A 15,314-nucleotide genomic window follows, 5' to 3' on the forward strand; every position below is an offset into this window, starting at 1 on the left:
AGGAATATGTACCTGATGATTACATGAAAAAGATGCATTCGATTCTTGAACATTTGGGTTACACTTATGATGTCATTGTGAATTTGGTATGTAATTGAATTTCCTAATAGATTCTCAATATAGATCAGCCAGCGCTCATCAACGCTTAGGTTTCGTAAGAGCATACTTAGTGAATAGAGCGGAGTCTATCAAATCGAAAATAATGAAGACTTGAGATTAAATAACTTAGGACAATATAGCTGGTTACGTCATGAATTAGAAATACTTCCAGAACTTTCTAGTATATTGTCAGGGTTTGGTTATAATAAGTACTCGTAGAATCTGCATTATAATTTAATCGGCCAATTCTGTTGCACAAACCAGACGTTGTTATTAAGTATTTCTTAATTAACTGTTGTCAAAAGTGTGTGTTTTTTATTATTGTCAAAATATTATAAAACTCGGCATTAGTTTGACATATTATTATAAAATATTATTTGCTTTTGCAAACTAGTGTAACTTTATATTTACATACTTAAAATCTGTATTGTCACTGCAAACAGAAAATTTTACTGAAAAATAAACAGCTCTCAAGATTTATCACGTTTGAAAAATAAATCATAGAACCGTCACAAATGGAAAAATTTGCTTCCCATTTCAAACTAATTTAAAGCGTTAGCGTGTCTCTTCACTCGTATGCTTTATAATAAGTACCATAACCGAATATTATTGATCGATAAGAACTAAATAAATATAAAACACAATATGTTATATATTAAAGAGTTTAAAAGAATTGATGACGTAAAATCTTTATTTTTTCGACTAATAAATGTTATTATGAATCAATTATAAATAACTTTTGAAATGTAAGACAACTAATTCAGCTTGTCAATGACGTGCTGACTGATTCTAGAAAATTAATGATGCTTATTAGACCGTAACAGCTTGTTGGTAATAGATGGCCTGACTGATCTTATTTTTTTATATTAATTCTAAAATAACGTTGAATTTTTTCATAGTAAATCAAAAAATTTCACGATAGCTTAGCATATACAATATGCGTATACTCTTTAATAGTAACAACATATTCTGACTTGTGTATTCATAATGTTCACTAATATTTTTTCAGCTTAAAAAACCGTGTGACGTTTTGATAAAAGAGTGCGTTTGGAGATCTAAGTCCGTCGAATGTTCTAGAATGTTCAGACATGTGTTCACAATAATGGGCTATTGTTGTCAATTCGATGTAAAATATTTCAGGTATTGTATTTATTTAAAGGTTTTTATCAAATATTAACTAACTATCGTTATGGAATATAAAGCTCAGACTGTAATGCTAGAAAAGTTAAATATTTTAGTTAGAATACTGTAAAACAATATTAAAAACTGGTGTGACTCAAAAATTTAATATTATTATAATATTCGGGATAAAAAAGACACTTTTAATAATATTTCCAACAAGTTTAAAACATATGCCTTTAACGATTTAAACATATAAATATATATTCTTGGTAATTTGGGTACTGAAACGTGTGTACATGTTTTAGAATTACATTAAAATATAACAAATGAAAACATAATGAAATGCATACCTAACAAAATTCTGTATTATGTATATCTGGAACACATTCTGGAACAGCGTATTGGAATAATCATATTGATTTTCGCTGTAATTTAATACAGAGATTGGCTTAGAGAGTCGGTTGATGCGTACATAGGAATATATACAGATATATATACAACTGACAATATTATCAGAAATACTGTTCTGCCAAAAAAATATCCATATTCAGACGATATTAAAATTTGTCTGTTTACTCAATGAAGTATGAAAGTATGGAGCATTGATTGTTAATAATTTTCTGCTTACCGATTTTGGTCCTGGTAACCATTATCAATAGAGCCTAGAACTATGCAATATATATTATAGTGCAAAAGTGTTTACCCAATCATAGACGTAATCTAGTATCTCACTCCCATAAGTGCATGGTATGGCCGATTTACATATTATGTAGTGGATAAGCGGTAATAATAGTTTTCTGTATACCAAGGACTACGGGATTTGCAGCATTATCAGCAAGCCACTATACGAACGAGGCAGTCAGGAATGTTTTGTTAATTAGGTTTTAACAGCTAATAAATGATTGTTAAACACAATATTGGCACGCAGATCCATTTACTGGTATTCCCTTCAATTTTGAGCATCCGAATTTGAATGTTCATGATAAATATGAAAGATTACTCGGATTTTCCATTAAAATATTTTATATGTTGAGTACATATTAACGACTATTATAATAAGCAAACGGTATCATAAACGTCAAAGAAATTTTACATATATTTCTTTGATGTCCTGGAAATCTACCTAAATAGGATAAAGTTAGATAACCCTGATCTCTCAAGCTTTGTTAAATTAATCGAGGATCACAAATATAAAAAAACACACGACGATTTTTTTTTTGTTATAGAATGGGAAGGCGGACGAGCATATGGGCCACCTGATGGTAAGTGGTCACCAACGCCCATAGACATTGGCATTGTAAGAAATGTTAACCATCGCTTACATCACCAATGCGCCACCAAACTTAGGAAGTAAGATGCTTTTTTCCTTGTGCCTGTAATTACACTGGCTCACTCACCCTTCAAACCGGAACACAACAATACCAAGTACTGCTGTTTTGCGGTAGAATATCTGATGAGTGAGTGGTACCTACCCAGAAGAGCTTGCACAAAGCTCTACCACCAGTAAACACCAGAATATATTGTATATGTTTATTAAATAATTAAATTAGAACTTAATGATTAGTACTAAATAAACATACATTTATAATGTTAACTATTGTAACTTTTCAGTAAATATGCGGAAGAAAATACGAGTTTTCGCACTGGTATTGAAATATCCGAGGCATTGGACATAATTATTAATAGCCAAAAAATTACGTACAATGGAAGTATTGTAGACAGTTTTGTTTTTGTAAGTAATATTTATTAATCATCTTGTTTCGTTAAAGAAATACTTTGACATTATTTAAAATAAATAAATTGACTAAGTGTGTGATTTATTGGTATGCTTAGATTAACAATATCAATTCCATTAAACTACATCCAAAATTTTAAACTACTATATAAAAACTATACAAAAATTTTAACTTGCTTCGCTTAATGATCAAAAATTGACCATCGCTTTGAAATGAAATACTTCAGACATAAGAAAAAACGGCGAAACAAACGTAATAATATATATATCATTGAATGCTTCTGTGTTTGTGACATACGTTTTTACACCAAGTAATTATCAGATTGAGTTTAATCTTTGCGAATGACATTTACGCATGTGTGAAGGTTTGTGGCAGTACCATCAACGTACAAAAGGCACGTACGTATCGTAGTAGATAATTACTTACAAAAAAAGAGGTATTGCAACAAATGTTGGGCATTGGCTTTTAATTATTTTTTTTTTATATTTACAAGCTAAATAGTTAAGTATTTATTTAAATGTGTAAACGTAATGTGTTTGATTGCTTATACCGTGTATATGGAATCATTAAGTTCTAATGAGCACGCTAAGTTACACTCAGCTGCTTGCAGCAGGTGACATTTTTTTCTGAAAATATAAAGACACTCTCAGTGAGCTTTAAACGAATAAACAACACTGGTAAAAAAATAAAAAAGTTTAAATTTGGTCGTGTCGTTTCCGTGAACACGTAGCGAGCCACGTATATTTTGTGTACATATATTCTGGTGACAACGGATTAAGTGTACACGGTTGTAGGTCAAGTATAAAATCCATTTCATGATACACAATTTAGTAAATACTGATAAGTCATATCACGTGAAATAAATATTTAACACCTTACTTATAAACGTTTTTTATTTAGTGAGTTATTAGTTAAACAATGCTGGGTCTTCTTCTTTCGAATGACAAAACAATAATGATAAAAAGAGAGAAAACAATTTTTGTTATTGAGGACGTTAACTGCCAAAGACTCCATATATAATCTACGTACGAGTAACGACTATTTTTGTAATCCGAAACTTCGAAGTTGTTTTTACGACAATTTTAATTAAATTTATATTTTCTTAATCATTTAAGCTCCTGAAGAATAATTATGCTATATCTTTTTTTAATAGTAACTTTAATTTTATGAATTTTAAAATAATTAATATAAATAACTTTTTTATATTTTTACGATAAAAAGATTAACCAAAAGCGTTAACTCTGTTATTTATTGTACGTTACACAACTTTAACATTCATATATTTGGACCTCCAACAGTTATACATAACATACATCTAAACACGCTTTACATTAACTTAAAACTAACTATGCACTAATTACAGGAGAACACACCATTCCCAAACACAATTACGAAAAGAGGTAACAAAATATACAAAACAAAATAAAAAACAGAAAGACATACATTTCTCAATTCGTTGTTTTACAGCTATATGTCTTCGACGAGGAAGACAATTTGACGTTATTAAATCGACCAATAACGTTGACTCCACTTACATACTTCGACGTCACGGTGGACTCGTGGGCGATCGATTCATCAAGTGATGTTAAAACGTTATCCTTAAATAATCGGAAATGTTTTTTACCATCCGTGAGTATCCGAGATGGCCCAGTGGTAAGAACGCGTGAACCTTAACCGATGATCGTGAGTTTAAACCCGGGCTTGAACAGTGGTGCTTCACTGAGTTTTCATGTGCTTAATTTGTAATTATAATTCATCTCGTGCTTACGGTACGGTGAAGGAAAACATCTCGAGGAAACCTGCAAGTGTCTAATTTCACTGAAATGCTTCTGCCACATGTGTATTCCACCAACCCGCACTGGAACAGCGTGGTGGAATAAGCTACAAACCTTCTCCTCAAAGAGGGGCCTTAGCCCAGCAGTGGGATATTCACAGGCTATTACGATGAGTATCATATGATGCATTTAAGATTTTAAAAACTTTTTTCTGAAGCGATACTTCTTTTGCGATTGGAATAAGTTTTTGAAATTTGATGCAAAGATTCACTTTAATCTCGTGTTTTTAGTTCACAAAATTTATTTATTAAATACTTGTATGATAACATATCTTTCAAACAAAATAAACATCAGCTACTAGCTACGCTGATGCGTACACTTGATTTATTTTTTAAATTATATGTTTTATTAGAATACAAATATATCTTGTATAACTAACACAGAAGCGTTTAGTTTTGCCTAAAATTTTGGCAAATAATACAATAGGATACAATACAAAATGATTTAATGCATTTAAGCTATCGTTATTTTAACTCAAATTTCAATCAATGATTTTTAGTGGCAAGAGATAGATATTCCATCACGTAGAATGTAAAACACGAGCGGTATATTTATGTCCCATTAATAAAATTATTTGTTAATTGTAATTGATAATATTTTAGTGTAGTTAGTTAAATAGTAAGCTTATTATGATGTAAATCTCGTAACCGTATTGGGTTCTTCTAATCAAAAATTTACAGGAACCAGAAGCTTGCAAGTTGGCAATTAGGCACTCCTATGTCTCGGAAAGTACGTAAAGCCGTTTTTATAAGTCATTTCTTATCCGGAAGGGCTTCCGGGACCGTAATTGGTCAGGAGATTTGATTTGACGTTCAAAGTGAAAGTGTCTATTGTGACGATGGACAATTTTAAATTGAGAAATCTCCTCAAGTACTAAAGGACGCACACAGTACTCGAATTGAACTGAAATTAATTTAATTCAGAAATGTTTCACTCAATCTATCTCCTTCACCCTTCGACCATCAAACAACTAGGCCGTAAGAGCCTATAGACTCTTCATAAGACATGCTCTCGAAGCGTTTTGTTTCCTCACACCAACGCACCAAAACACCCTTCAGCCTAATAAAATCCGGGTGTTTTCAAGGCAACAGTGTTTAGATCCTTTTAGAATTAGGTATGAACGAGGAGTATAAAATTATAACCTATATAATTATATATATTATTTCCTTAATACATTTGAATTAGATCGTATATATTAAATTATGTCAATGCTCTTCAAAAAAGGAAAGCATATTAATATGAAGCCCGTCAATCGAATTCAATATTCAATACACTGGGTGACGTACGTCTTCCTTGTGCGAGGGTTTTATTATTCAATTCATGTATTTCATTTATGTATTGAAATATTATTGTTGGAGATTCTATATTTACTTTTGTTTTTATTTTATTGAATCAACAATAGACGAGATGGCTCAGTTGCTGGGGTTCGTGAATCTAAACCGAAGATTTCTAGTTCAAACTCGGACAAGTTCTACTCAATTTCCATGTGTTTAATTTGTGCTTTATTTAACATCCCAAGTAAAGTTGCAATAGGCAAAAGGTTATCATTAAAGGAGCCCTTTGACTAGCAATGAAATGCTTGATAGCTTTTATTTTTTATTTTGTAATTAAAGCTGTATTAAGTTACATAATCCGCTAAGTACCTAATGGAGGCCTTGGACCGGTTGCAGCGACGTGCAGTACGCATTATTGGCGACGTAAAGGTCACAAAGAACCTTGAACCTTTACAATTGCGTCGCGAGATAGCAGCACTGAGCGCTTTCTATCGTCTGTATCACGGCGAGTGCTCTGAGGAATTATTCTCTCTAATTCCTGCTTCCCCCTTCCTTCTTAAGTCCACGCGAGCTGGTTCTCGATGTCACCGCCTAACTGTGACATCAATTCCATCGCGCACAAAGAAATTTGGCAACTCCTTTCTTTGCCGCACTACCAAAGAATGGAATTCCTTACCAGCTCACGTGTTCCCCTCCTCTTACAACCCGGGTTCCTTCAAACGAGGCGTGAAGAGGCATCTTGCGGGCCGGCAAGGCGGGGACGGCTAGTACAGAACATTCTTCCCGACTGTACTGGCCGTCGTCGCGTTTGGACTCTACTACCACTTACCATCAGGTGGAGTAGAGTCATTTGCCATCCCGGGATATATATAAAAAAAAAAAACATAGTTTATTTTATTATATTTCATTACAGGATACTAATATCAAAGCCGATTCATATCAAGGATGTATGACAGTATTGATGATGAGAAAAGTTATTGAACACTGTCGCTGTATGCCCTTCAATTACGATCGTTAGTAAAATTATTTTATTAACAATCTGCACTGTAATAATTATTATATAGAACATGATTATTTTAATTTTCATGTTTATAAAATTGGTATTCATTTCAACTACATGCCAACTCTTTATATTGTCATTGAACTGGAGTCGATAATATAGTTATCTGCATATAAATATTAATACACGAATATTAAAATTATTAATTATAAATAAAGAAATGAATAATCATTCTAAGGCACTGTTTCATATGAATGCATAAAAAAAAATAGTGAAGGAAGGAAGGAATATAATTTCGTATACGCAAATTTTCTTCATTTTTTTCAGCTAATGAGCTTGATGTTGAAAACTTCTCAAAATGTACTTGGGAAAGACTAAAATGCATCTATCAACAACTGGGTAAGTTTTCGTAAGATTGTAATATTATGTTATAACAATAACGCATCAAGCGCTTAAAGCGCTTACAATACTTAAGTACATATAAAAGGACCCCTCATTTATTATAATTGCTTGTGGTTTAATATGAAATAAACATATTATTGACATTACCGATTTAATTAGGATGTCCTAATTCCGTCATTCTAAATAATACCACTAAAGTCTGTTTCACGTGGAATATTACATTATAATAATAAATATGATAGTAATAAAATAGATATTACATTATAATAATGATAGATACTTCGAATATTCGATACTTAACTTCATCCATTATTAAACAAGATCTTGAAAATTAAAAATGACGTAAGCAGCACTGGGTCAATATATACATAAATCTAATCTGCGAATCGAGACGTAACTCATCACGCTGGGCGATATATAATAAGAAGTTGGTTTTGACAGCGCTCGAAGGTTCCTTAGCTTGCGTGCCTCGGGTAGTTTTTACACTATACGAGTATCTCGTGCAGTATTAAATTGAACCTTAGTTTTTTTTTCAAATCCAAAAACGATATATATACATTTGTTTAATTGAATAACGCGTGTTGCTTCGTACTGCGAGTAGCTAGGTAGCAGTTGAGCATCGTTGAACGTGAGTCACGTGTCGATGTCGACTCCAAATAGGCTTGAATACACGGCTCACCTTGAATATGTTGTTGTTGTTTGTACATACAATGCCTAAATTTAGAAAGCTATTTACATAGATCGAGTTCAAAGCGATGTTCGGGATATAATAGTGGAACAAGAATGTTACCAGAGATGTGACTATGTGCAATACGATACTGAAGCCGAGTACGTCAAAGTGGATCGAATGGTGGAGTAAGTAATTAATGTAAATAAATAAATTTTGATACATCTTACATAAATAATATAAAGCCGAGATTGCCCAGTGGTTAGAACGCGTGCATCTTAACTGATAATCGTGTTCAAACCCAGGTAAGCACCACTGAATTTTCATGTGCTTAATTTGTGTTTAAAATTCATTTCGTACTTGACGGTGAAGTAAAACATCGTGAGGAAACCTGCATGTGTAAATTACACTGAAATTCTGCCACATGTGTATTCCACCTACCCGCATTGGAGCAGCGTGGTGGAATAAGCTCCAAACTTCTCCTCAAAAAAAAAGGAGAGGAGGTTTTAGCCCAGCAGTGGGACATTCACAGGCTGTTACATAAGGACTCGTCTTACATAAGATTAAACTAAATGTAAAAATACCACCGATTATACGAATACCAGTGGTAAATAAATTAAATTATAGCGTATATGTAATTTAAATGCATATGAGTCGCCAGCTGGTGGTAAGCGATTACCACTTTTAATTGAATTGTATAAGAAAAATTATATCGTTCTAATTGAAATTTAATGAAATCAGTGGTTGGGCATGAAAAAGGATTTGTTAGGTAGTTATTTTGTTAGACATAGATACACAGATTATTTTAAACATAAAATAAAATATACTGAAATCCGCGGTTTATTTTAAAATATTTTTGTGTTTATTGTGATTAGTTTTACAAAATAACTTATTACTAATTTAGCATCGTTTACTGGAATGTCCTCTTACAATATATGTGATTCTTTTATATACGTGTCTAACGTATAAAGTTAGAAATCATTAAGGTCGAGTGAATCGTGATTTTTATTTTCTAGCGATAAAAAGTTTAACCATGCCCCGTTCAAGATGTGTTCAAGTACATCTATTCTTTTGTAAATATTATAATCTGAAATAAAATCTGTAGTCTATACATGTTTTAGTATTGGATTTAAAACATCAATTATTTATTATAATTAATTCCGTAAATGATCTATTGACATAATAAATATTCCGTAAATGATCAATTATATGGGTCAATTTATCTCTTTTTTCTACCTCTTATGAAACTATTCATATTTTATTATTCATATTATTCTACTGTGGCAACATTTATTTATTGATTATAATATTTTAAATAATTGATTAAATTTCTTGTAAAGAAAATGTCAGAAGCATAAAGCTGTTCGACCTGTGCCAGATCTTTCTGCGGTCGTGTTGGACTGCCTTCAGCGGGTTATAGAAGGGTTAATGTTAAATTGACAACATCTTTTGTATTAGTCATTAAACCTTCCATTCAAACTAAAATAATGGAATACAAAACATTTAAAATGATTTTCAAGGCTCATATATATTTTAATGTCGTTAAGTGGCGATTAAAACTAATATGACATTTATTAGGCAATGAAATTTATTTTTTCATAAAACGATTTGTCATTCTGAACGAAAGCAAGATAAATCGTGCCACCAAATGGACGTAAGCTTGTATGCTGCCCATTCTCGTAATTTGTGAAGGATAGTACGAACTCATCCATTGGAAACGACCCTATTTATAAAATGTGTACGGAATCGATGCAATTCATAGAGTAAATTGATGTCTTCTGTTCGAGATCTGTTTAACAAGGTTCTGAGGTACTCTTTTTTTATTAAATTCAATTTTAATATAACATTAATAGATTAACCACAAAAAATACATATTTTAAATAAAGATATTATGTATGTGTGTGTATGCGTAACGATCTTTTAATAAGTTATCCATGAGATTTATATATAAAAATAATAGTAATATCTGATGTAAGCAGACGTGAGTTTGCGAAATTTATGTAGACAAAACATGCTTCACAAATGATTTTGAACTAATTCATTATAATGAATAATGTATAACATATAAATATAATATTATCGTTGCCTCGTTGGTCTAGTGGCTCTAGCCACTAAGCCGCCGATGTAAGGAAGTCCTGGGTCATATCGCAGGTCGGGCCAATAAAAAAAAGGAGCAGCTGCCCGGAATCTGGAAGTTGGCAGTGTGTACACTTTCGTGCCTCGAAAAGCACGTAAAGCATTTGGTCCTGCACCTGAACTCTTTCCGGTCGTGTCGAATTTCCGTCTCATCGGATTATGAGAGTTTGGGAATAAAGAGTGCACCTGTGTTTGCGCACACACTTACAGTACAGTAACAGCCTGTGGATGTCCCTAAGCTGGGCTAAGGCCTCCTCTCCCTTTTTGAGGAAAAGGTTTGTGGCTTATTCCACCACCATGCTTCAATGCGGGTTGGTGGAATACACATATGGCAGAATTTCAGTAAAATTAGACACATGTAGGTTTCCACGCGATGTTTTCCTTCACCATCAAACATAAGACGAATTATAATCGGAGATTAAGTACACGATCATTGGTTAAGATTCACGCGTTCTTACCACTGGGCCAACTCAGTTGTGCACTATAATATGTCCTGCGCAGTTGGCTAATCCCTCTTGAAATTGGCCGCCGTAGCCGAAATCGGTCTGGAGGATCTTATAATATTATATCTGTTATAAATCTAACACAAGTTACATATCAATAGGATTCGGAATTATAATAGGTTTGTCAAAAATACAGCGTACGTAATTTATGTAGTGTATATTTATACAATATCTTTATGATAAAGGAATTTCATAATGTGTATTCGGTCATATATTTTGCAAGTATTTTGTAACTTACTGATGATAGGGCTTTGTGCAAGCTCGTCTGGATAGGTACCACCCACTCATTAGATATTCTACCGCAAAACAGCAGTAATTGGTATTGTTGTATTCCGGTTTGAATGGTGAATGAGCCAGTGTAATTACAGGCACCAGGGACATAATATCTTAGTAGTCAAGGTTGGTGGTGCATTGGTTATGTAAGCGATGGTTAACATTTCTTTTATGCCTATGGGCGTTTGTGACCACTTACCATTAAGTGGATCATATGCTCGTCGTGCAACGTTTATACAACTGGTACTTTCCATAATGCTCTTTTCAATAGATATTTAACAAATAAATTATATAAAATGCATATGTTAGGTTGAAGTCGACCAAGACGTGGCAGTGGGCTGGTCAAGTATGTCGAAGGACATATACTACTTGTATAGATAGAGTGCCGTGGATTGGCAAATATAGCGTAGGGCGTTTTCCAGTAGACAGTTGAAGCTCTGGCAGGAATCTGTAGTGGAGGACTTTCGTAGAGGTCAATGTTTAGCAGTGAACTATAATTTACTGAACGCTAATAAATTTAATATTATAATCTTCTATTCTTTTTTTTTTCTAGCAAAAAAACGAAAGGTAACACCCGAGTGACAATACATTTTGCTGATAACACTTGCCTGAAATATAGACGAGAAGTATTATATACATGGGATCAAATGCTTGGTAAATATATATGCTATCATAAAATGACATTTATTATTTTACAAAAAACATATCATTAGAGTTACGAATATAATTAAAAACGTTGCGAAGCGTATGTTTTGTCAAACACTGAATCCTCACTTTCTGTCATTATTGATTTGATATTGGAAAGAAGAAGACACAACATTGTTTAACTATTCACCCCCGAAACAATAGTTATAAGTTTTTTCTTTTATAATTCATTCATGGGTGAGAAAAGGGCTATTTTGTTTTTTCCAGAAAATCATAATGAACGTTCTACGAAAAAGAAATTGTTGATTTCGTTATTAACACAATTATTTCACGTTATCACGGTTTTTACAATAGTGATTTTACGATGTTAGATAATTATTATTTTGTCACATTTTTAAACTTTTTTAATATTAGTTTTCAACTAAGCGGCTGCTTGCTTTATCTGATCACAATTTAAAACTTAAGACTTTATATTTTAGACAGTTCTTGAAAGACATTCAAATCTTTTTATTCCAGCAAATCTCGGTGGCATCTTCGGCCTGTGCCTCGGCGGATCCATTATAAGCATAATTGAGCTTATTTGGTTTCTCTTCAGATCATTATTCACGTTTTTTGGATTTCAAAAGAGTGTCTCGAACATTAGTAAAGATAAAATTGTTTTTACATTGACGAAAAATAATTTGACAATGTCCCCAAAAAAATTTAAAATGAGAAAAATTAGACAATATCCGTATTTGAATTAATTGTAGCAACATTTTCCCGGAATTCATTAATCTTTGAGTTTATTTGTATCAACTTTATAAATAAATAATGTGTGTAGTACCGATATTGTGAGGAATAAAGTACGTATTATGCAAAAAAGAAATTGTTAATTTTTTTTATACATCTTTTTATATACTATACACAATTATTGTATAAGTGCCTAATTTATCTATTCAAGAAAATGAAAGTGTACAAAGTGCCAATTAGGAAAATCTTCCAACCAATCTTTGAGATATCGAGACGAGAATTAATTAAAAAATAAATAATTGTACAAGATTACAGAAAACATAAAAATTATTTCATTAAAAAAACGTCTCGGTAGATATTCTAAAACGAGACTAGAAAACTTAGATTGTCGAAACAGAAAACCCAGAAATTTTCATTATGACCTGGAGTTTAGAACCTCGGAGATTGCGGCCTTATATGCTATCTACTTTTTTTCACCCATGAAGGCTACGGGAGGTCCAGATATTTCAGGTACCTGTCCACCTGGACGTTCGAGTCACCAACTTGGATGTGCAAATCGTGTTCCCTGCTTCTCAACACTTGAATAAATGCTATCCACCAAACCAAGGAGTCATATAAGTACTATCGATAAGCTTACTTGATGATTAATATATTTTTTTAATATTGATTCGATACTATTGATACAGTAAATATTAGCGTACATAAAAGATCTTTGTTTGTTTTATATTATTATATGTTCTTTTTATGAGCTACTAAATAAAGGATAAAAATATATTTTAGTTTTATTTATCAACTCGGAATGTTTTCTTTCGTAATATTTTTGAATGTGTAAGTCTTGTAAGTGTATTTTATACATAACTAAGTGCTCATGAATGTCCTATTAATGAAAAAAAAATGATAATATGGACTTCGATAGGCAACTGGACCACCTAATGGTAATTGTTCTACACTGTCCGTACACTTTGGCATTGTCATCATTCATTTTTAAAACAATTTGTATCGCCTATAATAATTTTAAAAATGTTTTAATTTATCCAATACGAATATCCAAGAAGCATTACACTTACATATCGAATGTTCAATTGAAAATTAATACCGATTTGGTAAATTTCCAAACACGAAAGTCGGTGAAAGAAACTCAGCGGGTTTTGTCAGGTTTCTTCCAATTTTCGATAAAATAATTAATGTATTGCTAATATTTACGATTAAGATTTCCAGAAAATTTTTAAAATTAAAAAAGTAAACTTAAAAAAGTATCTGCTATATCTTTGCGCAGAAGGATATTACAAATCTAATAACGTTGGAATGAAGCGATCGAAGTCATTTTAAATGAAAAATATAATATAAATATAGTCTATTTGTAGTATTAACCTTATCGTAAACTAAAATTAGCAAATACAGTAACAGTAACAGCCTGTGAATGTCCCACTGCTGGGCTAAGGCCTCCTCTCCCTTTTTGAGGAGAAGATATGGAGCTTCCTCCACCACGCTGCTCCAATGCGGGTTGGTGGAATGCACGTGGCAGAATTTTAGTGAAATAAGACACATGCAGGTTTCCTCACGATGTTTTCCTTCACCGTCAAGCACGAGATGAATTATAATCACAAATTAGGCACATGAAAATTCAGTGGTGCTTACCCGGGTTGCAACACACGATCATCGGTTAATATTCCCTCGTTCTTACCACTTTAAATTTAAAAGCCGTAATTAGCAAATAAAAATATAATCTCGTTTATTTTTTTAGACGGTTCTTTTCAGCTAAAGTGTAACGCTTTTTGATTAAGTGAATAGTTTTACTTTGATATTACCAACCAATAAAATATAAGCCAAATTTTCCACCTTATATAGGCCTCTGCATCTTTGACAGATGATTTAAGCGGCATCGCGAAGGCACTTGCGTTCATGACTGAATAAGACAGGTGAGCGAAGTGTCCTCTCCGTGGATGCTGCTACGCCTGGGCCAGGCGACTTTATGGCAACACGGGCTTGCCCAGTACCCATGCCACCCTCTCCTCCTCCCCAGCAGGATCCGCAGGAATGACGAGTCAATACGTGTGGTGCTGGTTTGGCCGCAGGTGACTGGCTTACGCCTAAACGGAGGCACCGCTCCGGGTTTAATATTAGTTTTCCTTCTTCTTTGGCGTGACGCTGGGATAATTTTGGGAAACAACGTATCAAGGAGAGGGGTGAGGATACTGTGATCACGGAAGATACAGGAATGTGACACTAGTAGCTAGAGCAGTCCGGGGTCGCGTACCCGTAGTGATTCCAACCAGCTATCGGGCAGATAACTGGTAGATCCACCCTCTGGACTAACCTTTCCATTAACTTTCCACCTTAGTTATTGTATAACAACTAAAAAAAAAACAGTGGCTTTAGAAATATGAGTAAGAATTTCAGAGTATAGTATCAACCTATGCTTAATTTTATCCGACTATTAGATTTACCTTAAATTATATTCATTATATTTATTTATATTCTGACTTTATTATTTACTCCGTAACCGTACCGTAACAGCCTGTGAATGTCCCACTGCTGGGCTAAAGGCCTCCGCACCTCTTTTTGAGGAGAAGGTTTGATAGGATTAGGATTAGGATTATTTACTCATAAGTAAAAATTTTAAAAAGCATCGAAAGAGTAATACAATTTATATATAAGACATATTACTATTAAGATGCTTTCTAAAATTTTATTCAAAGATCTGTCCAGAAATTCCTCTAGCATTCTAAACAAAATCGAACGAAATATTTTAATTATAATTAGCATTTAGTTAATTTGACATAAAACGTATGATAAAATATGTATGTATAATATATTTTAATTATAATTTTCAAAGGTGAGGCCTAGCTAGAAAGTAGATATTAGAATAATTATTCTAAATTTAGCATATTGG

At 32.8% G+C, this 15,314-nt stretch overlaps 1 protein-coding gene across 1 annotated transcript; it reads left to right on the forward strand.

The window, feature by feature from the left end:
- The first annotated feature begins 1,177 nt into the window (after nucleotides 1-1,177).
- LOC126768422 (uncharacterized) lies at nucleotides 1,178-12,661 on the forward strand. The gene is made up of 9 exons (XM_050486451.1): nucleotides 1,178-1,239; nucleotides 2,833-2,953; nucleotides 4,425-4,586; nucleotides 6,980-7,079; nucleotides 7,394-7,465; nucleotides 8,209-8,323; nucleotides 11,601-11,701; nucleotides 12,209-12,334; nucleotides 12,633-12,661. The coding sequence occupies exons 1-9, from the start codon at nucleotides 1,178-1,180 to the stop codon at nucleotides 12,659-12,661; spliced, it is 888 nt and encodes a 295-aa protein (XP_050342408.1).
- The last annotated feature ends 2,653 nt before the right edge of the window (nucleotides 12,662-15,314 follow it).

Source organism: Nymphalis io, chromosome 5 (genome assembly GCF_905147045.1).
Source record: "Nymphalis io chromosome 5, ilAglIoxx1.1, whole genome shotgun sequence".
Taxonomy (NCBI): Eukaryota; Metazoa; Arthropoda; class Insecta; order Lepidoptera; family Nymphalidae; genus Nymphalis; species Nymphalis io.